Source organism: Sphaerodactylus townsendi, linkage group LG02 (genome assembly GCF_021028975.2).
Source record: "Sphaerodactylus townsendi isolate TG3544 linkage group LG02, MPM_Stown_v2.3, whole genome shotgun sequence".
NCBI lineage: Eukaryota > Metazoa > Chordata > Lepidosauria > Squamata > Sphaerodactylidae > Sphaerodactylus > Sphaerodactylus townsendi.
In genome coordinates, this window is record NC_059426.1 from 9,243,325 (window position 1) to 9,269,535 (window position 26,211).

Consider the following 26,211-nt stretch of genomic DNA (forward strand, 5'->3'; position numbering starts at 1 on the left):
CCATCATCGACATAGCAGTCCCCGGTGACAGCAGGGTCATTGAAAAAAACACGAGAAGGTCACTAGATACCACAATTTGAAAATCGAGCTTCAGCGTCTATGGCGCAAACCAGCTGAGGTCGTCCCAGTGGTAATCGGCACACTGGGCGCCATCCTGAAAACACTAGGGCAGCACTTGAAACATCTTCGAATTGACAAAATTAACATTGGTCAAATTCAGAAGACAGCCCTGCTGGGATCCGCACGAATACTACGCCGATACATTACAACTTTCTAGGCCTCTGGGTGAGGCTCGAATTGTAATGAAGGCCAACAACCAGCTAAAGATCTGGCAGCTGTGAAATCTACAATCATAACAACAACAACAACAACAACAACAACAACAACAACAACAACAACAACAACAACAACTTAACAACTGGTTGTTTACAAGCACCATTTTAACAACCGGTTCTGCCGAAGTGGTGCGAACCGGCTGAATCCCACCTTGAAAGGTATTAACACTATTTTATTAGAGTTCATTCCTTAATAAATGTTACAGAATCTCGTGCAGGCTAGTGAATGTTGCAGCTGTACCAGGACTCCACGAAACGTGCATGTCCTAATCTAGAAGTAATCACAGCCAATAAGTTATTGCACGCTAATTGCAGGACATCGGGGGAAGTCGTGTGCAATCACTCAGATGGGGTGAAACGACTGTGCATTTTCATCCCTGCCAAACAAAAGGTGCATGTGAATTACCACGAGGCGATTTGCCCACCCACCTCACCCTACTTTTATATGTTAATGCATGCTGTTATGTCACAGCCTAGTTCATGGCGGTTTGGCGCATGGGTATTGATCTGGAAGGGCAAGGGGAAGGGGGCTAGGGAGCCGCGCCTTCCCCTTGGGAACGGCAACAGCGACAAGAGGCGACCGCCCTGTTGAACCGGGCCGAAAGGGGGAACATCTCTGGCTAGGAGTGGCCACCCGGCAGAGCCCCACAGTAGATTGAAGCTCGGGACCGGGCACCTGCCCTGCTGACCTGTAGCACGTACCCGCATGACCAGATCCAGACCCCATGCTTAGCCTCACGCTTCTGCTCAATAGAATGGCTATGGCCAATTTATTACCCCAGCAATGGTGTGATGTGTGTCATTATAGAGGGGCCTCGCACAAGAAGTGATCCACCCTCGGGCAGCAACAAATGGCCTTGTGCATATTCATGCCCGCTGGGTGAGGACAGAACATCCAACCAGTGTCCTCAGAGAGTCCAGAGGTCCAACCAGTGGCTACTGATGCCATTTTAGAGAATTTGGGCATTTAAAAAGTGCCAAGAAGGGATCTCGTGACATGGGGGGACCAGGCGGACGTCCCTCCATCCCCATGCCTTTTCAAGATCCAAAACAGTCCCAAATCCCTGGTTATCTACCAGGTCTGCTCTCAAGTAACGATGCCCAGTATATTTCTTTCCACAAAATAGTCTGTCTGAACCGCATGACTTTCTAGTACATTTGCAGACTGCTGAATTAGGAGTGCGTGTGCGTGTCTTCCTCCTCTCGCAGCACACTGCTACTTCATTACACTAACTAGACCGCGGGATTCACCGTTCGATGCACGCACTAATTGGAAAAACGAGCACCGTTATTTTCCAATAATGAGCCAATTACATTTTGGAATGGAATTGCCGCTGCTGCATTTTAGAAGACAAAACCCCGGTCCAGTTTTTAGACAACAAGGAAAATTGTCTCCACATTTGTCCTAAATCAGACGCTGTACTCTCCAACTGGCCCAGACGTCTTCTCATCCAGGCACCAGTTCAGCTGGCTTTGTTTGCGTAGGAATGACATCGTTCTGGGGTTTGTGAAATCTGTTGTTGAGTTGTCAAATGTTTAGAGGCGGTTGGCCAAGTGTGCAAAAGTAATCATTTGTTGTGCTGATGTTTTCACATCATTATAAGCAATAAAAGTGTCGCAAAACACTGAGAATATATTGGTAATCACACATTCTGCTTATAGTGTTTTATCATCTAAGGCTGTCTGTCTGTCTGGATATGTTTATCAGTATTGGAGGGAGGGAGTGAGGGAGTGAGGGAGTGAGGGAGTGAGGGAGGGAGGGAGTGAGGGAATGAGGGAGTGAGGGAGTGAGGGAGTGAGTGAGTGAGTGGTGGGATCCAAAAATTTTAGTAACAGGTTCCCATGGTGGTGGGATTCAAACAGTGACATAGCGCCAATGGGGCTGGGCTGGGCATGACGGGGGCGTGGCCGGGCATTCCGGGGGAGGGCATTAATAACCTCTCGATACCCTTGAATGCTTATTTTAGGAGTTTGGTGGAGCTTTTCCATTTGAGTTGGGTTTGGATCTTCAAGGTTCCTCGTGTATGTTGGGTAGAAGGGGGAAATATTTTAATTTCCTTTTATATTTTATGTACATGTTTCATATTGTAAATACGAATATGGGAGTGCACTGACCAGTCACTTTTAAAGATTTTTTTTCAAGAGACCAGGGGAAAATTTCAGAAAATTCTATCTAGGTCTCAGATGTGCTGGAGTAAATGAGAACATTTAATCATCGTTTCTGTCATTTGTGAGTAAAGCATGATGCACTGATAAATAGTGTTGAGGTTTATCAAGAAAGGGGAGAGTATTGAGAGAATGAGGCCATTTTAAGGTTGTTCAAGGTAGAACAACACAGACAGAGATTCAGGAGAAAGATTGGAGAACTGGGCTGTCAAAAATGTTGAATAGCACTGAGCCCAGGACAGAACTCTGTGGCACCCCACTACACACTTCTCTCCAGGATGAAGATGAGCCATTGATGAGCACTCTTAAACCATAATTTTTCCCCCCTGACGATTCGTAGAGCTATTCTACATCACTTCTGGGTTTTCCCTGGAAGTGACATACCAGCACAGAGGATTCCAACTTAAAAAAACAAAACAAGCGCAATGTTCTCTTGCTGCCACTTGGAGCAGCGGTGAGCAAGAGCAACAGCTGGCAGGAGGCAGCCATCTTGTCAGAGTAGGAGTACAAGCTACAGTACCTAAACCTGGGATAAACCTAGGACGTTGGTGGGAAAATTCTGAGGCTGCCCAGTCTGGAGTGTGTTTCAAGGGCTGGGCTTTAAAGGCTGTTGATTAAGGGCAGGGCAGGCAGGGATCAAAGAGCCGCCGGTATTACCTCTCTCTTATCTGGTTTCTATGGCGCCTGCCGTCAGGGTAGCAAATAATAACCCAGTCGCTTCCACTGTTGAAAAACTTAACTATAGCAGGGTGTGACACAGAAGATAGGAGGGGACATGGCACAGTGTCAAAGCGTTTGCTTGGCATGCAGATGGTTCCAGGTTCGACCCCTAGTGTCTCCATCAGGTAAAAGCATCAGGTAAGAAGTGATTATCATCAGGATAATTTGCTATTTGGAGGGCACTGCTTGTCTGAGTAGACAGTTCTGACCTTGATAGACCAGGGGTCTGCAACCTGCAGCTCCCCAGATGTTCATGGGCTACAATTTCCATCAGCCCCTGCCAGCATGGCCAAGGTCTTCCAGCTTGCTCTAGAACAGGGGTGGCCAACCTAGGGCACTCCAGATGTTCATGGACTACAATTCCCATCAGCCCCTGCCAGCATGGTCAAGGTCTTCCAGCTTGCTCTAGAACAGGGGTGGCCAACCTAGGGCACTCCAGATGTTCATGGACTACAATTCCCATCAGCCCCTGCCAGCATGGTCAAGGTCTTCCAGTTTGCTCTAGAACAGGGGTGGCCAACCTAGGGCTGAACATGAACATCTGGAGAGCTGCAGGTTGCAGACCCCCGTGATAGACTGTTGGTTTGGTTCAGTATAAGACAACTGAATGTGTTCCTGAAGATGCTCACAGATGCTTCTGGTGTAAACCGGAATGACCATAGTCTGTGCAGGACGGCACCATAAGGAGTTTGAGTCTTGGCTTTAAATCTCGATATCTAACTCAGCCCGCTTTCCCGCAGTGAATGTCAGCAACAGAAGCACGGCCAAACTTCTTGGACGCGGTTGCCCTCCTGGCCACGATAAAGTCCCAAAATTACACCTGATCTCTGGAGCCTGGAGATGAGCTTCCCTGGAGGAAATGGCCGCTTTGGCTAGCCTGGGCCATCCAGGTCAGGATACATCGTATATAAACAGTGTCTAGTACACTTTTTGTGGTTTTGCTGTGCTAATGGATCTAAAGAGCGGGCGGTAGGGTTCTTCTCACACGCAGGGGCTCTGCGGCTCCCCACTTCCAGCAGGAACCCTCTGAAAAACGCCTTCCTGTGTCAAGAGGCCATGTGTGTTTCCACCGTGTTGCTGGAAGGGAGCCTTGACCCTCTTGTTTGCCCACACTAAAGAGCTTTCCAAGGGTGACCTTGGGCTAGTCACAGCTTCTCGGAGCTCTCTCAGCCCCACCTACCTCACAGGGTGTTTGTTGTGAGGGGGGAAGGGCAAGGAGATTGTCAGCCCCTTTGAGTCTCCTGCAGGAGAGAAAGGGGGGATATAAATCCAAACTCCTCCTCCTCCTCCTCCTCCTCCTCCTCCTCCTCCTCCTCCTCCTCCTCCTCCTCCTCCTCCTCCTCCTCCTCCTCCTCCTCCTCCTCTTCCTCTTCTTCTTCTTCTTCTTCTTCTTCTTCTTCTTCTTCTTCTTCTTCTTCTTCTTCTTCTTCTTCTTCTTCTTCTTCTTCTTCTTCTTCTTCTTCTTCATGTTTTGTGGGGTTTGAGCCCAGCCCACATAGAGATGTATGCATCCGTCACGAAATGAACAGGTTTCAATAGTTTCACGTTGGTTTAGTCATGCTTTTGGCCTTTCCAGGACTAAATAGCTGGAAATTAAGAGCAGCAAGCTTAACAGAATCTTTAATGAGATGTTTGTGCCATTTCTTCGTTTACATATAAATGCCCTGGGAATTTCCTTCGCCGAATAAAACATTTGCTTCTAAAAACCTGAAACCTGAGTATATTGAGTCTTGCTCCTTTTGTTTTGCGAGTGTTTGGTTCCCCAGGGTTTTAACAGTCGCAATTCATGGAATAGTTCACGGCATACCCCTTCAATGCACCAGGCCCCCAAATGGCTGGGCTCCAAAGCGGTTCTTAACCACGGTTGTGTGGCTATTCTTCCTTAAGTGGCAGTAGTTGTGGGTCCCTCCGCTGCCATCATACCACATGGCAACTCACTTTTGAAACTGGAAGGATTGTCCAAAAGAGCTTGTGATGTGATGGATGGAGCTGCTGTTCAAAGAATAAAATCAAAACAATCCAAAGCCTAGACTCATAGAGTTGGAAGAGACCTCAAGGGCCATCAAGTCCAACCCCCTGCAATGCAGGAGCACATAATCAAAGCACTCCTGACAGATGGCCATCCAGCCTCACTTTAAAAACCTCCAAAGAAGGAGACTCCACCACACTCCGAGGTAGTACATTCCACTGTCCGGCAGCCGTTACTGTCAGGAAGTTTTTCCTGATGTGTAGGTAGAATCTCTTTTCCTTCACCTTGAACCCATAACTCCTGGTCCTGCTGTTTGTCTCCCACTCACCCGGGCTTGCCTCTCCACTTGCCTCTACTGTCCCACCTGCCGCTGGCCCCCCACTGCTGTTCTCCTGCTCACCTGTCCCTCCTGCCCCTCCCCTAACCCCACAATTTTGGGGGGGGGGCACACGATTTCAGTGGCACCCCAGGAGCCATTTCCTGCCAATACACCACTGCCACGGCTTCTTCAAAATTCAGTATTCTCTCCTTCTGACTAAGGCTCGTATTTTACCCTTGATTTGCCGGTAAAAATCTATATGTATAAAAAGCTAACCATCCGTTTGTTGGTGACTCCCTAACGCCGAAACGGCTGGACGGATCGCCCCCAAATTTTCACATGACATCCCTCCCTGTTGCGGGCAGGTAATCGAACCTTCAAATCGCCAAAAGTCCATACCTGAGCCAGGTAAAACGTCATTTTCCTGGCGCACCAGGCCATGAAGCTGGCTGTGTTTAACTGTCACCCTTGGAATGTCCGTGCAGCCTGTCTGTCCGTGGCCTGAGGGCTCAGAATGTTCGCTCAGATGGGCAGAGATGAGCAGTGGAAACAGTACATAGGTAATGCTGTTAGGTAATACGAGGGGAAGTGAAACACATACACACTTTGCCGTGTGAGACGTCAGGTGGGGTTCCCCCCCCCACACACATGCAGGTAACTTTCACTCTCTGTGCCTCACCCACTGCTACCACACAACACACATACTCTCATCCTCACACACCTCACTCTGCCCTCCCTCACATTCAACCACCACTTACCCACTTCCTCGCCGATATTCGCCACAGCTCTCTTTTACTAAAAGCAAGCTGGAGTTTGCCTTTTTCTTCTAAGAAAATCCGCGGGGTGGGGGTGAACCTACACTACCTGCTCCGCTTCTTTTGCACATGGCCCTTTAAGAACCCAGGGAGCTGGCCTCGATCTGAGCGCCTCACCCCCCTGCCTCTGCTGCCTGACTGGGATAGCCTCCTTGCCCCAGTTCTGCCTTACCCAAGCCAGGACTGTGCGTGTCAACCAGCCTCATGGACAGCAGGATTCGCACTCTGGACAGTTCCGTTGTGGAATGGAAAGGGTTACCTTGTACTAAAAACCAAGACAGCACCATATAATAATGTGAATTGAAAAGGGAAAAAGGGATTCCATTTGACCACCCCCAAAAGAAGAAGAACAAGAGGAAGAGGAGGAGGAGGAGGAGGAGGAAAAGGAGTAGGAGTAGTAGTAGTTTGGATTTATATCCCACCTTTCTCTCCTGTAGGAGACTCAAAGGGGCTTACAACCTCCTTGCCCTTCACTCCTCACAACAAACCCCCTGTGAGGTGGGTGGGGCTGAGAGAGCTCCGGAAATCTGTGACTATCCCAAGGTCACCCAGCTGGCGTGTGTGGGAGTGTACAGGCTAATCTGAATTCCCCAGATAAGCCTCCACAACTCAAGCGGCAGAGCTGGGAATCAAACCCGGTTCCTCCAGATCAGAGTGCACCTGCTCTTAGCCACTACGCCACTGCTGCTCCCAAAAGGCTTTGCTGGGGATCATTGGACCTGCATGGACATCTGGGTGGGTTGCGGACTGTGATGAGAAGGACAATTGCCACGGCAACGCGTGGCCGGGCGCCGCTAGTAACTATTAAAATGTCTGTATGGGCTTGGGTGTGGCCAGTGGGGCAGCACACTTTTATCAGAGAGTAAACAATGCAGTGCTGCACCCTGTCTTTAAAAGCTCCTTCCATTTCAAAGGTCATTTTTGTGCCACACGAGAGAGAGAGAGAGAGAGAGTGTTCTGTTCCAAACTCCACTCCTTGAAGGCATGTGGAGCTGCGTCGCTTTTGCGCTTGCACGTGCCCCTGGATTTGATCCATGGAGGAGAGCCCCTTTCTTCGTGTTCAGCCCTCACGCTGTGTGTTTTGCCAATCGTTTTCCTCGCGTGTCGCTTGGAACGCTGGGCTCCCTGCTAAATATAACCTTCAGCCACTTCAAACTGTTTAGCGCCTGAATAATGGAATGTGCTGTGTAAATTTAGAAACACGTAGCACAGAGGTGGCGCTATCATGCAATGACTGGAAGAATGCAGCTCAAAGACACACCAGTCTACTAACAGGGGCTTGAAGACGTAGTTCGAAGGGTGGATGACGCAGGCAAACTAGGAGAATGCCCCCCCCCCCCCCAATCAAACAGAAATCCACAACGTTCATTACTGGCAGGCTGTTTTTCTGCGAGCAGTAAACACCTGCCCCTCCCCTAATCCCACAATTTTTTGGGGGGCACCCCAAACAGCAGTGGGGGGCCAGCAGCAGGTGGGACAGTAGAGGCAAGTGGAGGAGCAGCAGTGGCGTAGGAGGTTAAGAGCTCGTGTATCTAATCTGGAGGAACCGGGTTTGATTCTCCGCTCTGCCGCCTGAGCTGTGGAGGCTTATCTGGGGAATTCAGATTAGCCTGTACACTCCCACACACGCCAGCTGGGTGACCTTGGGCTAGTCACAGCTTCTCGGAGCTCTCTCAGCCTCCCCCCCCCACCTCACAGGGTGTTTGTTGTGAGGGGGGAAGGGCAAGGAGTTTGTAAGCCCCTTTGAGTCTCCTGCAGGAGAGAAAGGGGGGATATAAATCCAAACTCTTCTTATCAGCTCTTGTGGCAGTCCTGATATCAAAAATGTACATGTATGGCCACAGCTGTAAAATTCACTTTCGTACAGTGGGGTGTAGGACTCCTTGTAAGGTTACTGGAAGCTGCGAGGGGCAACTGAGGCACACAGATACTGTTCTGTTCCCCAAGTAAAATATTCTAGGTGCCCTGTATTCGGACAGAACAGCGTGGGAGACTCAAGCTGAGGTGCAACCGTTCAAAAAAAGAGGTTTATTACTTTAAAAGAATTAAGACCTTAACTCCTCCCAGGGTCCGACTAAAATAAAGTAGCACGGAGCAGCAGTGGCGTAGTGGCTAAGAGCAGGTCCACTCTGATCTGGAGGAACCGGGTTTGATTCCCAGCTCTGCCGCTTGAGTTGTGGAGGCTTATCTGAGGAATTCAGATTAGCCTGTACACTCCCACACACGCCAGCTGGGTGACCTTGGGCTAGTCACAGCTTCTCGGAGCTCTCTCAGCCCCACCCACCTCACAGGGGGTTTGTTGTGAGGGGGGAAGGGCAAGGAGATTGTAAGCCCCTTTGAGTCTCCTGCAGGAGAGAAAGGGGGGATATAAATCCAAACTCTTCTTCCTTGAAGCTTGAGATCTTGATCTTTTCTTGACTTATTCCAAGAAAGTCCACTTTGTCATTGGCTCTTTGTTCCTTCAGTGTCCTCTACCTGGACCTTGCTTTCTGTAACACCTTAACTTGATGCTCTATCTATACCAGGGGTAGGGAACCTGCGGCTCTCCAGATGTTCAGGAACCTGGTGCATCGGCCCCTACAGCATGGCCAGTGGCCATGCTGATAGAAAGGTCTCCCTATCGCCTATACTATACATCTTAGACGTAACAGATATTACAGCCTTCCAGCTCCACTGGCACCTTAGACTATAACTAACTGAACAGAATTACTACTGGGTAATAAAAGGAAGGTTGCTTGGAGCTGTTGCCTCTACAAGGAGCTCAGACTGCAACCAGGGACAGAGGTCCCTAACTAAAGGGTTTCCCTCCCACTGAGAGCAGGTATACAAGAAGAACTTAACCAGTGATAGCGAACCTTTTCGAGACCGAGTGCCCAAATTGCAACCCCAAACCCACTTATTTATTGGAAAGTGCCAACCTGGCAATTTAACCTGAATACTGAAGTTTTAGTTTAGAAAAAAACAGTTGGCTCCAAGGCATGCATTACTTGGGAGTAAACTTGGTGGAAGTCGGTGGGTTTGCTTTGAAGCAATCGTGCAACTCTTCCAACGGGTGAATCACGACCCTAGGAGGGTTTACTCAGAAGCAAGCCCCATTGCCAGCAACGGAGCTTACTCCCAGGTAAAGGATCACACTTTTCTTCTTCGCATGAAAATCAGTGGTGTTTAACAGCGCTTAACAGGGTTACCTACACTGCTTCCCCAAAACTAGGTGTTAGGTTTAATGCTAATAATCGAGCCCAGCGGCCCAGGCCAGCCTAGATGTGGGGGGGGGGGGGGGACTCTGTTTGCACGTGCCCACAGAGAGGGCTCTGAGTGCCACCTCTGGCACCCGTGCCATAGGTTCACCACCACTGAACTAAACCAATACTAACTGAATGGACAACTGAGACTTAATAAAGAAAATAGTAAAAGCTTCTTTGGGGGCAATGCAGATACCATGGCTGTCTGCCAATACAGAGCAAAGGATAGGCAATCTGAAGAGAGCCAACATGCACATTAGAGGCACGGCTTCCATGCCCCGAAGGGCAGGGAGGTTGGCCGAACTACACACTATGCTTTACATGAATTCACTGTGGGGACTGGCAGTTGTACTGCAGGTACAAGTCCCCAGTGTCTACTTCTGTGTAACGACGCAGATTGGGACCGTGTTTTATGGCATTCCTCCAAGTACTGTTTTCAGGAGCCCAAATAGCCCCGGGGACCTTGGGACATAAGGACATAAGAACATAAGAACTAGCCTGCTGGATCAGACCAGAGTCCATCTAGCCCAGCACTCTGCTACTCGCAGTGGCCCACCAGGTGCCCTTGGGAGCTCACATGCAGGATGTGAAAGCAATGGCCTTCTGCGGCTGCTCCAGAGCACCTGGTCTGCTAAGGCATTTGCAATCTGAGATCAAGGAGGATCAAGATTGGTAGCCATAGATGGACTTCTCCTCCATAAATCTGTCCAAGCCCCTTTTAAAGCTATCCAGGTTAGTGGCCATCACCACCTCCTGTGGCAGCATATTCCAAACACCAATCACACATTGCGTGAAGAAGTGTTTCCTTTTATTAGTCATGATTCTTCCCCCCAGCATTTTCAATGGATGCCCCCTGGTTCTAGTATTGTGAGAAAGAGAGAACAATTTCTCTCTGTCAACATTTTCTACCCCATGCATAATTTTACAGACTCCAATCATATCCCCACTCAGACGTCTCCTCTCCAAACTAAAGAGTCCCAAAGGCTGCAGCCTCTCCTCATAAGGAAGGTGCTCCAGTCCCTCAATCATCCTCGTTGCCCTTCTCTGCACTTTTTCTATCTCTTTCGATATCCTTTTTGAGATGCGGCGACCAGAACTGAACACAGTGCTCCAAGTGCGGTCGCACCACGGCTTTATATAAGGGGAACACCCCCTGCCACCCCGAGCCATTTCAGCTCCTGAAAATGGTGCAGGAGGGGAAGGCAGGGGCCTCCTTGGCCCGCGTTTCCGATCTGAGTAAGGCCCCTGCTGCACTTTCATACGAGAGTTGCCATCAGGACTTGCAACTGGAATATGGCCGTGGTGAAGAGGGCTGTGCGTGAAGCATAATGTGTTGTTTGTCCCATAGTCTTACCAGTGCCCAGTCCTTTAAGGTCAAACAAAACACTAGATAATCTTGCTACTGCAAAAAGCAGCCATACATCCGGCCCTCTTGAGTTTCCTCGTTGCACAAAGAGATTCAATGACAAGCGAGATGAATGAATGAATCCCACTTCAATATTTTTACATGTTTTGATCAGCTTTTCGGATTATAGCTGTGGTCTATAGCAGGGTCTCCACTGGGTAGCTCATGAGTGACTGACCTGTAACCTAACAACTGCTGGGGAGTAGCCCACGCAATCCTAAGAAGATTGTGAGAGAGAATGCTCTTGGAGGGCCTAAGATCGTGAGAGAGAATGCTCTTGGAGGGCCTAAGATCGTGAGAGAGAATGCTCTTGGAGGGCCCAAAGACTCTGAAATGCTGAGGTGACCGACCTACCTTATCTTGTCCCTCTGTGCAAAAGTAATTACACTGGGGCTGGGAGAAGCAAATTTAATATATTGAAGAGAGAGTTTATATACAGCAACTGCCCAGGTTTATGCTCTGTGTTTTGGGACTGGTGAGTTTGATACGTAAATTTACTACTTAGCACAAGAAGAAGAAGAGTTTGGATTTATACCTTACCTTTCTGTCCTGTAAGGAGACACAAGATGACTTACAAGTGCCTTCCTCTTCCCACAGCAGACACCTTGTGAGGCAGGGGCATAATGCCCATTGGGCAAGGTGGGCAGCTGCCCAGGGCATCACCTTGTGGGGGGCACCAAAAATGCAGGGTTCGTTTTTGGGTATTTTTAGTGGTTTTCTGTTTTTTGGCTAGCAGCACCAAAATTTCAGCGTATCATCAGGAGACTGTCCTTATGGTACCCTCCAAGTTTGGTGCAGTTTGGTTTAGGGAGTCCAAAGTTATGGACTCCCAAAGGGGGTGCCCCATCCCCATTGTTTCCAATGGGAGCTAATAGGAGATGGGGGCTACACCTTTGAGGGTCCATAACTTTGTCCCCCCTGAACCAAACTGCACCAAACTTGGGGGGTAGCATAAGGACAGTCTCCTGATGATACGCTGAAATTTTGGTGCCGATATGTCTAAAAATGCAGCCCCTGCAGGCACCAATGATCTGGTGCAAAAAAAAATTCTGACGCAGTGGGGTGGCCGCCCATGGGGGGGCATCCAACTCAGGTTTTGCCCAGGGCTCCAGTTTGCCTCATTACGCCCCAGTTGTGAGGTAGGTGGGGCTAAGAGAATCTGGGAGAGAACTGTGACTAGCCCAAGGTCACCCAGCAGGAATGTAGACGTGTGGAAACACATCTGGCTCAACAGATAAGCCTCTGCCACACAGGTGGAAGAGTGCAAAATCAAACCCAGTTCTGCAGATTAGAATACACCTGCTCTTAACTAATACACCACATTGATGCATGACTGTGTCAACCAGTTGTCTGTAGTGTTCACCACTGTTGGATAAAATGCTGAGTTCTAAATTGTTTTATGTCGAAACATTATTTTGGACTTTTTTTGAAACGTAGAAACCTGCGAGTCTGCTCGCAAAACAATTTGAAGCATACGAATCAAACCCTGCAATGAAAAAGGCAGCAACATTAAAAAAAAACAGCAAATCAGGAGAGCAGCTGTTTAATCCAATCCCAAAAATATACACAGTGAGAGGAATCCATAGCAGTTTGCCACGGATGGAGCGAGGGGGAAATGTACCCTGGGCATGTGTGCGGCCCTAGGCCCCTGCTGAGGAACCGCCTGCCCCAGAACGCCCCCACCGCAGCTCCACCTGGGGCGTCACTCCCACCCTGTCCCATTGGTGCGACGCCACTGCTAGAAGCTATCCTCAAAAGTGTTTCTTTGGGCCTGGTACTAAGCACATGTGAGGTGGGGGGCTGTCTCAGTGTATAAGGTAAAGGACCTCCTAGGCAGGTTAAATATTCACAGTGAGAGAGCAGGAGTGGCTTAGGAGGTTAAGAGCTCATGTATCTAATCTGGAGGAATCGGGTTTGATTCCCAGCTCTGCCGCCTGAGCTGCGGAGGCTTATCTGGGGAATTCAGATTAGCCTGTGCACTCCCACACACGCCAGCTGGGTGACCTTGGGCTAGTCACAGCTTCTCGGAGCTCTCTCAGTCCCACCTACCTCACAGGGTGTTTGTTGTGAGGGGGGAAGGGCAAGGAGATTGTAAGCCCCTTTGAGTTTGCTGCAGGAGAGAAAGGGGGGATATAAATCCAAACTCTTCTTCTTCTTCTTCTTCTTCTTCTTCTTCTTCTTCTTCTTCTTCTTCTTCTTCTTCTTCTTCTTCTTCTTCTTCTTCTTCTTCTTCTTCTTCTTCTTCTTCTTCTTCTTCTTCTTCTTCTTCAAATATGCAAGATATTAGTATGAAAGCAGGACTTCTCCTTAGCAGCTGGCATAGGGATGGAGGGGGCGGTAGGGAGTTTAATGCTTAATTGGTGACTTGAGGGCAGAAAAATTTTGGAAACGGAAAATTTCCCAGTTCTTTATTTTTCTGCATTCTGCAGAAACATTCTGCAGAAACATTCTGCAGAAATGTTTCCATTCCTTCTTTTTTCAAATTATTGAAGTTTATATATAAAATGCATCCAATGTATTTGTTTGCAACATCTATACCTTACCTTTCTGCCCTTTTGGGGCCAAAGGAGGGTCAGGGTCAGGGTCTGTTCCCATGCTGTGTCTGAGGCCCCTTCCGCACACGCAGAATAATGCGTTTTCAAACCACTTTCACAACTGTTTGCAAGTGGATTTTGCCATTCCGCACAGCTTTAAAGAGCACTGAAAGCAGTTTGAAAGTGCATTATCCTGCATGTGCGGAATGAGCCTCTCAGTGAGGATGATGGCCTGTCCTGTCGGTCTTTTGACTCCAACGAAGGGGAGACCCCCGAAGCCAGACTGGGCAGCAGTGATACGTTGGATGATGAGGAACCAGCTGCGACCACACCAGCCTCTGATGGCCTTACAGAACCAGGGCCAGCTCAGCAAGCACCCCCAGAACAGTCCCACCGCTCACCTCCAAAGGAGGATCAGAGAACTCTACAACCAGGCAGAATAATGCCAGTGGCGTAGCGCCAAGGGGACAGGGGTGCGCGCAATGCACTGGTTGTGTCCCAACGCGGGGGCGTGGTGGGAGCGTGGCGGGGGCGTGGCAGGGAGCAGAACGCACGTGTGCCCCAGGCGCAGTTTCCCCTCGCTGCGGCCCTGAATAATGCACAATACTGTGTTAATTCTTGTACATATACTACTTTTGATACCTGCTTGGAATACTTATAGCCCCGTGGTGGTGAACTTTTGGCACTCCAGATGTTATGGACTACAATTCCCATCAGCCCCTTCCAGCATGGCCAATTGGCCATGCTGGCAGAGAGCTTGATAAATGTAGAATTATAACCCTGGAGTGCCAAATTCGCCATACCACTAGTATATAGCCAATGTAAATTGCTTCTCTAACATGTCATTTAGGCTTAGTCTTGTTGCAGTACATTCCAGGGGGAGGGCTGGATTGCAAACACATGGAGGCACAACTTTGCCAGTGTCTCTACATCACTTCCTGGGAAAACCCAGAAGTAACAATGGGGTAGCTCTAGGAATCACCAGCAACTCTATGGTAAAACCATATAATATGCAGTTTCGGGGGGGGGGGGGGGTTTCCTGAAAATCACATAGCAGCATCACAGATGCTGGGTTTGTGTGTGTGTTTTTAATTCCCAGCATGGCAGGTGCCAGTGAGATCTGCCAGAGGGAGGTCTCTCGCCACAGCGGGAGGACTGACAGCCCTGTGTGAACGGTTGCAAATTTCTCATAAATCTTTCACGAATAAACACTTTCCTTTCCCACACAATCCTGTAAGCCGTCATGTTTCCCATTAGCACAGCACATCAAGTTTTACCACTCAGTCAGAGAGTTAGGTAACAGGCAGCCCAATCCACAGGCTGGTGAGGGGGTAGTTGGGCAGTGGAGGAGGACAACGCCAGCACACCACCCCCGCAGAGGTTGCTGGCAGCGCGGAAAGGTAAAACAAAACATAAATCTACCTTTCACACAGCAAGGGCCGTACCCGAGCCCAGTGGGCTGTGACTGCTTTGTGTGCTAGCGGAAGCCCCTGCCAAGAAAAGGGGCATTCCCAGGCTGGGAAGCCCAATTAAACCAACTAAAGTTAGCTCTGCCACCCGGAACTCCCCCATTGGCATCAGTGTGGGCTTGTGCGGTCGGTGGAGGAATGCCAACTGTGATGGCACCCAGGCATCGCAGAGCCGCATGCCTTGGCGGCACCAGTGTAAGTGCCCTCACATGGTGTAAAAAGGAGCAGCAGTGGCGTAGGAGGTTAAGAGCTCGTGTATCTAATCTGGAGGAACCGGGTTTGATTCCCAGCTCTGCCGCCTGAGCTGTGGAGGCTTATCTGGGGAATTCAGATTAGCCTGTATTGCACTCCAGCACCGCGCCATGGCTGGGTGACCTTGGGCTAGTCACAGCTTCTTGGAGCTCTCATCAGCCCCACCCCACCTCACAGGGAATTGTTTTGTTGTGAGGGGAAGGGCGAAGGGCAGAACAGGAGATTGTGAAAGCCTTTTGAGTCTCCTGCAGGAGAGAAAAGGGGGATATAAATCCAAACTCTTCTTCTTCTAAATGCCACTTACACTGTGTGGACCTTGGAGGTAACAAGCAGCCCGGGGTCATGCCGAAGCTCCACCAAGACCTTCTAGGGAAACCCACACACACATTCCAGTGTTATTCTGTTTCCAACTTGTGCCATCAGTAACCTTTTGTTACATTTTTGTACGTTTGTAATCAGGTATTTAAATTTTCTCTGTATCTCCTTTGGTGGAACAGACCCCAGAGAGCAGTTCTGGGATTACATATTATTAGAATTCGTGTTATTTTCTCTGTGATTTTTTTGTATAACTTTGGCTGCTCTGACAAAAGATCCCATCGTTTTATTGGTCTTCCAACCCATTTTGGAGGGTGATGGTCCAATCTGGGACACAATACCATTTATACCCAATATTGTATATAAGTGGCTACTAACCTTGTCTTTCTGTCCGATTTAACTGCTATATATTCAGATGTATTTAATCAATTAAAAATGGCCGCCTCAGACTGTTTAGTTTGTAAGAAGCTTCTGTCCCAGAAGTACTGACACAACGAAATATTAGTTCCACCAGCTGTTCATTTAACTTTTGTGAGTGACGGGATCTGTCCCATCCCTCCATTAAAGCTGAGGGTTTCAAATTATTCCCAGAATTAAAGCAATGTCAATTACCTCTCTATATAAAGATTCTCCCCAAATTGTTCAATTTCCCAGTTTGTTTCTTAAACCAGTTGATCAACACGTCATTGTTCTAGTGCTCGCTTCGGCAGCACATATACTAAAATTGGAACGATACAGAGAAGACATCATTGTTCTAGAGGCACAGTAATATCGTTTGATATTAGGAGCAGTAAATTTTCCCCAATTCTAAGTTTGTTGTTTTATCTGAGTACAGTTCTAGGATTCCTCTTGTCTAGGCTGACCAGACATCCCGCTTTTGGCGGGACAGTCCCGCCTTCAAACAATTTGTCCGCATCCAGGCGGGTTTTTTTTCAATTGTCCGATTTTTTTTTGAGAAGGCTGCCGCTTGGCCTTCTGGGGCCTTGAGCAGTCGCGGCAGCTTCCATTCGTGTGCTTAGCTGACGCCATGAGGCCACAGCCTTCTACCAGGGGCACTGCCGTTTCCCAGCCCTGTGACAGAGGCGGGAAATGTAAGCTGCCCCAGAAGGCGATAACTCTTGACTCTTTAGCCCATTCTATATCGTCTTGTGACAGCCCACCTACCCGCCCGTCCCGGTTCACAAAGGTGACCATCTGGTCACCTTACTCTTGTCCCGTATAAATGTATTAAGTATTTTATGGATCTTATTCAAGGTTAAGCAAGGTACCACTAAGTGGGTTGCTATATGAACATGAGATTTGGCAATAATTTCATCTTTGCAACAGCTTGTGCACCCGGACCAAGAAAATTAGTATTTAGTCCAATTACTCAGTAGAAGAAAAAGCCTTTATTGGCTTAAACATATTACTAAAATACAATCCATAATATACAAAAAGGGCTAAAAACCCAAGTTGCTTCAATTATTCAGTATACAATATTCTCTTCTCCATTTTATCCTCACAACGACCCTGTGAGGTAGTTCAGGCTAAGGGTATGTGACTGACTCAAGGTTTTCCATTGGACTTCCATTTCCCAGGTCCTAGTCCCGTGGTGGCGAACCTTTGGCACTCCAGATGTTATGCACTACAATTCCCATCAGCCCTTGCCAGCACGGCCAATTGGCCATGCTGGCAGGGGCTGATGGGAATTGTAGTGCATAACATCTGGAGTGCCAAAGGTTCGCCACCACTGTCTAGTCCCAACGTTACACTTCAAAAAATAGTCTAAAATCTATAAAATAATATTCATTTGGAAGATCACTTAGCTGGAAGCTATTGCTATCCCAATCCAAATAAGCTGCCTTTTGACCTCTCCCGTTCTTGTTCACAGTGGTAAAAAAAAACCCCTGCTCTGTTTCGCTGAATTTTAATTTTCTGAATGGACTGCAGTTCTAATCCTAAAACATGCCGTTTGTATTGAGGTATTAATCTCCTGTTCCACGAAAGAGACGGTCTGTGGTTGACCTGTGTGCTCTTTAGCAATAACGATTGAGAATATTTAAAGCCGCGTCGATTCAAGGAAGACGGGCACAGATCGTATCTCAGCTGCTGCCACAGCGCGGTTCCCATCAGCTTTCCGCTGGCTGTTAAACCCCGAAGCATTATCCTGTAGACAGACGTTGCAGTTAATTCTGTAGCACCGCTCTGGCTGTCTTAGTAACTCCTAAGAGCAAAAGCACAGATTCAGTAAATGGCACGGTGGATTCGTGTCAGATTGGCGTTTGCTTATTTCAAACATTAAACATGTGTAGCTGTGGAATAATTCTGGGGAGATTTCAGAGCATGCCAGACACCAGACCTGCATGAAGAAGGTATAAGAATGTTGTGATTGCCACTCAAGAATGTATTGAGTGGCGTGGAAGGTTAAGAGCTCGTGTATTTAATCTGGAGGAACCGGGTTTGATTCCCCGCTCTGCCGCCTGAGCTGTGGAGGCTTATCTGGGGAATTCAGATTAGCCTGTACACTCCCACACACGCCAGCTGGGTGACCTTGGGCTAGTCACAGCTTCTCGGAGCTCTCTCAGCCCCACCTCCCTCACAGGGTGTTTGTTGTGAGGGGGGAAGGGCAAGGAGATTGTCAGCCCCTTTGAGTCTCCTGCAGGAGAGAAAGGGGGGATATAAATCCAAACTCCTCCTCCTCCTCCTCCTCCTCCTCTTCTTCTTCTTCTCCTCCTCCTCCTCCTCCTCCTCCTCCTCCTCCTCTTCTTTGTGGAAACTGGAAAATTGTATTTGTTAGAGAAGCTATTGAAGATGCATAAATTTGTACTCTCTATTAGGGATCGCCAGTCGTTTTCACCCTGCAGGCACCTTTGGAGTTCTGAGGTATCATGGTGCTGCCACAAAATGGTTGCCTCCAGAGGTGGAGCCAAACACAAAATCGCTGCCGCAGCTTAACCTTCCGTCACACTGTGAAGATCCCAGTGCTGTGGTGGTAGCTGCTGTCAAAGCAACGTTTTTAAAAAGTGTGCACAGCCAATCAATCTCCAGTGACCAATCGGAAGCCTTGCAGTACAAAAGCCCACGCTGAACCCCCGTCCCCGTCCCCATTTTCTAAAAACACTCTTTGAACTTAAAGAAAAGAGTCAGTGGGCCCTAAATCACCAACGGGCATCATGTCCAGGCGCCAAACTTTGTATGAACTAAAACATTGCCACCTCCCCTGTGTGTTAAAGAACCTCTCTTGAGAAGCTGTCTAATGAATGGAGACATTCTTTTGGAAACTTTACATTTAAGTGGAGCATAGGGTGTTGGTTCAGCATGGAACTTTAGCATTCAGATATTGCCTCTGCACCTAATGTCTCTGGATTAAGGTGACCAGATTTTCACCTTTTTAAAGCGGGACACCATTGGGGGGGGTGCGCGCACGCGCATGCAGCCGCAGGAGCGCACTGCCTTCTGGGGCGCTCCCCTGTTTCCCGCCCTGTCACAGGGTGGGAAACGGGAGTGCCCCAGAAGGCAGAGCGGCAGCGCGGGAGGCTGCCACACTGCCAAAACCCTGTTTCCCGCCCTGTCACAGGGGAGCGCCCCAGAAGGCAATGCGGCAGCCTTCCAAAAATCGGGACATTTTAAAAACCCTGCGGGACGTGGGACAAGTTAGTCAAAAGCTGGACTGTCCCGCCAAAAGCGGGACGTCTGGTCACACTACTCTGGATCCTAAGCAGGAAAACTCTGTTATTAATAACATGGGCCATTAGGGTAACACAAATAAACAGGCATATCTCATGGTCTCCTTGCAGTGTTCCTTCCTCTGATACCGTCTCATTATTCTCTAGGACTGTGACCTTCCACTCCAACCAGATAGGATTCTCAAGGTGATTAGCTGGCTCAATGTCCCATGTAGAGAGCCAGCGTGGTGTAGTAGTAGTTAAGAGCAGGTGGACTCTAATCTGGAGAACTGGGTTGGATTCCCCACTCCTCCACATGAGCAGTGGACTCTATCTGGTAAACCAGGTTTGCTTCCCAGGTCCTATGCATGAAGCCTGTTGGGTGACCTTGGGCTAATCACAGTTCTCTCCGAACTCTCTCTGCCCCACCTACCTCACAATGTTGAACGAAGAAGAAGACCACCAGATGGTTCCAGGAAATAAAGCTTTATTATTATGCTAGCAGGAGAAATGGGAGTCATGCCAAATAGGCATTTCTCCAATGAGTTGTTCTCCAATGAGTTGGTCAATGAGGAGCAGCAGTGGCGTAGTGGTTAAGAGCAGGTGCATTCTAATCTGGAGGAACCGGGGTTGATTCCCCGCTCTGCCGCCGAAGCTGTGGAGGCTTATCTGAGGAATTCAGATTAGCCTGTACACTCCCACACACGCCAGCTGGGTGACCTTGGGCTAGTCACAACTTTTCGGAGCTCTCTCAGCCCCACCTACCTCGCAGGGTGTTTGTTGTGAGGGGGGAAGGGCAGAATACCTAAATATCTACCAAGTAGCCCCCTAATTTTATTCTATTCTACTTTCTTAATCAAGAAAAACTTTACATATTTCTTCCCACCTAGATAGCCTGGACAGCTATCTTGAGGTGTCATTGCAGGTACTGGCTGTTTGGACCGTCATTTTAGGAACATATCAGTATCTAGCTCCGTGGTGGCGAACCTTTGGCACTCCAGATGTTATGGACTAGTCCATAACATCTGTAGTCCATAACATCTGGAGTGCCAAAGGTTTGCCACCACTGATCTAGCTCAATACTGTCTCCTGAAACAGCTCTGAAGATCTTGTGGGAGGGGAGGGAGGGATCTGACTGTTGTATTGTTTAATGAGCCTGGTGCAGTTTCCTCTGCTGGGTACCGATGATGCCGGTTCCCTGGCCATTCATCGTGCTCCCAGTTGAGATCCTCTTAACTGGATACGCTCTGGACTGAATATTTAGCATGTGCTGTTTGTTACCCTGACACATTTCAAAAAATCTTGCAAATGGCTGGTTCCTGGTAAGTCATTATATAGTATAATGGAACAGCTTGTACGCCCCCCCCTCCCTTTGTGGTTGCTGTTGTCATTTAACAATGTGCCGTCAGCTTCTACGAGACATATTTGTTGGCGTCTTTTATTGAGCCCAAACTCAGTGGTAATGCTAATTTCCATTTTTTCTCGAAAGCGCAAATGAGCCTGCGGTTGAACTGAAAGAGAGATGCTTAGTCAAGCATAAAATCATTCTATGAATCCATAAGATGCATTAATGTTGAAGCAATAGTGCGTTTATAAACAAAGAACTGTGATGTCTTTGCCTTGAATTTTAGCAAGGTCTGGGGCAGCCATTCTCAACCAGGGTACCGTGGTACCTTGCGCTGCTGTGAGCATGTCCCAGGGGTACCGCGGCAACACTACCGCCCCCCCTCATTTTGTGGTGTCTCCCACCGGCGCCAGCAAGGACATGGAGCTGGCCCATGGGGCAGGGCCTGCCACAAGGTCAGCAGCCACCCCTCCCCCAGTGCTTCCCTTCACCCTGGGAGGGGAAGGTGGGGTGTGTGGCAAGCAGGGACAATGGGAGGGGAAGGTGGAGGGTGGCGGCAGGGGTCCCGTGAGATATGAAGAGTGAGGTCAAGGGTACCCTGACCTCGAAAAGGTTGGGAAACACTGGTCTGGGGTTTTATTTTGACAAGTTGCAACTAGTGGCCAACCCTACGCCATGCAACAGAAGTACCCTGATACCCCAGACTGCCAATATTATTGCCACAACTATCATAGAGTTGTTTCTGTGTGTGGAACTGTCGACTATAATAGAATTATTTCCGTGACTTTAATGGAGTTGTTTCTGTGTGGAACTGCCGACTATAACGCTGAAGCTACTGGCCCGGATTCCCCAGGAAGCAAAACGCAGGAGATTTCTGGCTATTATAATAGTGTTTTTGTTTCTTTTGAATTTCTGTACGGAGCTGTTGACTATTTTATTTCTTTATACATTCGGTTTATAGACCATCCTCCCACTAGGAGCTCAGGACGGTGAACAACAGTGAACTATAATAGAGGGGGATTTTTTTGTGTGTGGAACAGTTGACTGTAAATGGTCCATTCAACACAGAACATTTAAAATGCCTTGCAAATGTTTTTAAAAGAACAGTTTTGGCTCCCCCCCCCCTCCCACACAGCGTGGGAAAATAAAGCGATTCAGGCAACAACAGATCTTTTTTTCTAGCCTGCCGCCTGACCTTATTTACGTTGCGTTGCGTCTTCAATTCTTGGGTCGCTTGTGATTCTCTGTGCTGCCCGCCATTGGCAATTTCCCCCAGGGATGTTTCCTCTGCTGACATCGCATCAGGGCGACGTTTCGCTGATTCGAATACACAAATTAACTCAGCTTAGCGTGGTTTATTTCCGGTGATATATCTTTGAATCTTCAAAGACTCAGTATGAGATTCTCATATCGAGTCTTCGAAGCTTCAAAGACTGTGTGTCTTTGGCAGGCAAAGTGGAGTTGACCCGTGTACTTAAATCAGTGAAATGTCACCCAGACGCGATGCCGACAGTTGAAATATCCCTGGGAAACACTCTGCAGATGGCAGGCGACACAGAGAAACTGAGCTCTTCGCAGTTGGGAAGGAAAAACAAAACGATTCCTGCTCTCCGTACAGCAAGCAGGAATGGTTCTGAAAACATTCCAAAGGGAAAAGTCGCCAGTTTAACGTTTTCAAAATAAAATGTTTTGAGGGAAATATAAAACGTTTCCCAAACGTTTTGAGTAGAAAGCTGTGCAGACATCCTGCATGAAACATTTTATTTTCCGACTTCAAAAATGTTTTATTTGTGTTGCGCAGAATGGGCCATTGAGTTGCTTCTGCGTGGAACTGTTGACTATAACAGAATCGTTTCTGTGTGGAACTGCAGGAATTTAGATGCCTGGCCAAGACCACCTTCTGTACCGAAGCATATGAGTGATCCTTTCTGGACAGTGCCTCCACTTCCCTCCTCCCCCAAACTCCCTTTTATTCTGCTACCTGTTCTCACCTGTACCAGCTATTTCTTGGTTCAGCCCCAGCAGAAATTTGTTGGGGTGGGCTCTGCGTAGGTTGAATGACTATACATTTTTAGGAGGGAGGGGAGGTTTTATGAAGGAGTTTTTAGGATGGTTTTATGAGAAGGTGACCAGACGTCCCACTTTTGGCGGGATAGTCCCGCCTTAAACCAATTTGTCCCGCATCCCGCAGGGTTTTTTAACTGTCCCGATTTTTGGAAGGCTGCCGCACTGCCTTCTGGGGCGCTCCCCTTTTCCCGCTCTGTCACAGGGCGGGAAACCGGGGAGCGCCCCAAAAAGCAGTGCACTCCTGCGGCCGCGCATGTGCGCGCGCCCCGGGTCTTGATTTAAAAAGGTGAAAATCTGGTCACCCTATTTTATTATTGTATTTTATGGCGATTGTACTCCTTTCAGGAACTTTGGTGATGGGCGGGAAATAAATATACAGCGAATGAATTAATGAACAATATAAACACACACACACACACACACACACACACACACACACACACACACACACACACACACACACACACACACACACACACACACACACAGAAAAAGCCCCAGAGAGAGAACACAAACAAAAAGGGAAAATAACCAAAGTAACAAAAAAAAACCCCTTTTATTTGTCTGAAGGCAGTCAGTCAGTGATTCTGCGTTTAACATAGCCTTACCTACTTTCCTATAGCATATGGCAGTCCCCTGGCAAATTGCTTGCAGGCGCCATGGCAACCCCGGGTACCACATTGGGGGATTCTGATCAAAACTATCCATCGTGCCTTCATTTCATTCCTCACATATATATCCTACCCTACCTTCAAGGAGCTCCAGGGTGATAAAGAAGAAGAAGAGTTTGGATTTATATCCCCCCTTTCTCTCCTGCAGGAGACTCAAAGGGGCTGACAATCTCCTTGCCCTTCCCCCCTCACAACAAACACCCTGTGAGGTAGGTGGGGCTGAGAGAGCTCCGAGAAGCTGTGACTAGCCCAAGGTCACCCAGCTGGCGTGTGTGGGAGTGTACAGGCTAATCTGAATTCCCCAGATAAGCCTCCACAGTTCAGGCGGCAGAGCTGGGAATCAAACCCGGTTCCTCCAGATTAGATACACGAGCTCTTAACCTCCTACGCCACTGCTGCTCTCAGCCCCACTGCTGCTCTCAGCCCCACCTGCTCTCAGCCCCACCTGACTCACCATCTGTTGTGGGGAGGGGAAGGGAAGGAGTTTGTAAGCCCCTTTGAGACTCCTTATGACTGAGAAAAGTGGGGTATAAATCCGAACTCTTTTAAATGGGAGGGGTTATGGATATAGGCCTTCCTTTCTTCTTCCAACTGACTTCTCCGAGCCCACACAGTATCGTGATTAAGAGCGGCAGACTGTTATCTGGTGACCTGGATTAGTTTCCCCTCTCCTACACATGAAGCCTGCCGGGTGACCTTGGGTCCGTCCCAGTTCTCTCAGAACTCTCTCAGCCCCACCTGACTCACCACCTGTTGTGGAGAGGGGAAGGGAAGGAGTTTGTAAGCCGCTTTGAGACTCCTCATGACTGAGAAAAGTGGGGTATAAAACCAAACTCTTTTAAAAACGTGTCTGTGCATGTAATACAAACATATTACAATTTGTTCCTTTCTTCCTGCAGGGCGTCGGTTTATCTGTCCATGGCCATTTCCGAGTTGCCACAGAGAAGACTGTGTTTGCGATGCCCGAGACCGCAATAGGTAAAGGCCTTGTGTGCAGTTTCAGGTATTTTGAAGAAGAGAAGGTGGGGTGAGGGAAGAAGGCAAGAGAGGAAAAAATCAGGGTCACGCCTCCGCTCAGCAAGGGGGATTCCATGCAAGCATGCAACCAGCCCTCCTTTCCTCGCTGTGGTCTTCTTGCTCAAGGGCAAAGGAGGCAAAGGGAGAACTGAGGAAATAGTGTTCCCTACACCGCCTTTTAGGCAGAGGTGGGATCCAGCAGGTTCTCACCGGTTCCCGAGAGTCGGTTACTAATTATTTGTGTGTGCCGAGAGGGGGTTACTAATTGGTGATTTTGCCACGTGATGTTTGCCTTAGGTACGCCCCTCCTCTCAGCAGTAGCGCGCAGAACTTGAAGCAGTCTAGCAGGAGGTGCACCGGCGTGCGTGGCAGCCTGCACCTGCGTGCATTCGTTTCCCACCCAAGGACCGGCACAGCGGCTGCGTCCTTGCCACAGCCCCGCCCAGGAATGCCCCGCCCCAGAATGCCCGGTCGTGCCCCACCAGCCCCATTGGCGCTACGCCACAGTTTGAATCCCACCACCATGGGAACCTGTTATTAAAATTTTTGGATCCCACCACCGCTTTTAGGGCAGGAAAATGCCAGCTCATGGTGGACAAGGGGAGCGCTCAACACACCTTGGAAAACACTAGAAAACTTTACAGCCAGTTGTCAAGTCCTGGATCTGTGGTTCAAATTACACTCTGTAACTTGAAAGTTTAGACGTCTTTTATTGTCAGATACAAAGGTGGGGGGGGGGTAGTTCTGCTAGAACAGGGGTCTGCAAACTATGGCTGTCCAGATGTTCATGGACCACGATTCCCATCAGCCCCTGCCAGCATGGCCAAGTGGCAGGGCTGATGGGAACTGTAGTCCATGAAAATCTGGAGAACCATAGTTTCCAGACCCCTGTGCTAGAACATTCTAACAACCCCAATATATCAACCCTGTAACCCCCTCCCTTTCCCGTAACTCTATTTTTATTTATTTTATTTTATTAAACTTACAGGCCGCCTTATCCCCAAAGGGCTCAAGGCGGCTCACAATATGGCTGTTGAATCGAACAGCAAATCGACAGCATAAAACACTAAAATCATTAAAACCTAAGCAGCAGTTTACAACGATAAAAGCTATAAATTAAACAACCCGATTTATGAAACAAAGTTGTTTAAAACAGGTGCCCAGTCGAAGGCCACACTACCCAGGGCACGAGAGACAGGAATGCAGGGTGAGGTTTTCAGGTGAGGCCAAAAGATCCCACTGGCAGGTACGGAGATGGCATGACCAAGCCCCAAGTGGTGGCTGATTCCTGGTATTGCTATCAGCCTTCATTACCTTTGTTTTTTTGTTCAATTTACAGGCCTTTTCCCCGATGTAGGTGGAGGCTACTTCTTGCCCAGACTGCCGGGGAAGATTGGATATTTTCTTGCCCTGACAGGGTTCAGGTTGAAAGGGAGAGATGTTCAACGAGCAGGAATCGCCACTCATTTTATAGAAGCAGAGAAGGTAAATTTTAATTTTTGTATTTTTGTATTGTTTTTATATTGTCGTATTTATTATTGAAGAGTTGGGTTTCTATCCCCCTTTCTCTCCTGTAAGGAGACTCAAAGGGGCTTACAAACTCCTTTCCCTTCCCTCCTCACAACAAACACCCTGTGAGGTAGGTGGGGCTGGGAGAGCTCCGAAGAACTGTGACTAGCCCAAGGTCACCCAGCTGGTGTGTGGGAGTGCACAGGCTAATCTGAATTCCCCAGATAAGCCTCCACAGCTCAAGCGTCAGACTGGGGAATCAAACCCGGTTCCTCCAGATTAGAGTACACCTGCTCTTAACCACTACGCCACTGCTGCTCCCTATGTATTGATGTGTAAGCCGCCTCAAGTCCCCTTGGGAGATTGGCGGGGTACAAATGTAAAATATAAATAAAATAAATATAAATAAATTTAAAA

General features: G+C 48.5%; 1 protein-coding gene across 1 annotated transcript in view; it reads left to right on the forward strand.

Annotated features, from left to right (window-relative positions):
- The window catches only part of HIBCH (3-hydroxyisobutyryl-CoA hydrolase), a 105,120-nt gene that overhangs the window by 44,258 nt on the left and 34,651 nt on the right, over positions 1 to 26,211 (forward strand). Inside the window, exons 7-8 of the mRNA XM_048486778.1 lie at positions 24,168 to 24,246; positions 25,625 to 25,770. Coding sequence (XP_048342735.1) covers positions 24,168 to 24,246; positions 25,625 to 25,770 — 225 coding nt within the window. The remainder of the gene's footprint in view (positions 1 to 24,167; positions 24,247 to 25,624; positions 25,771 to 26,211) is intronic.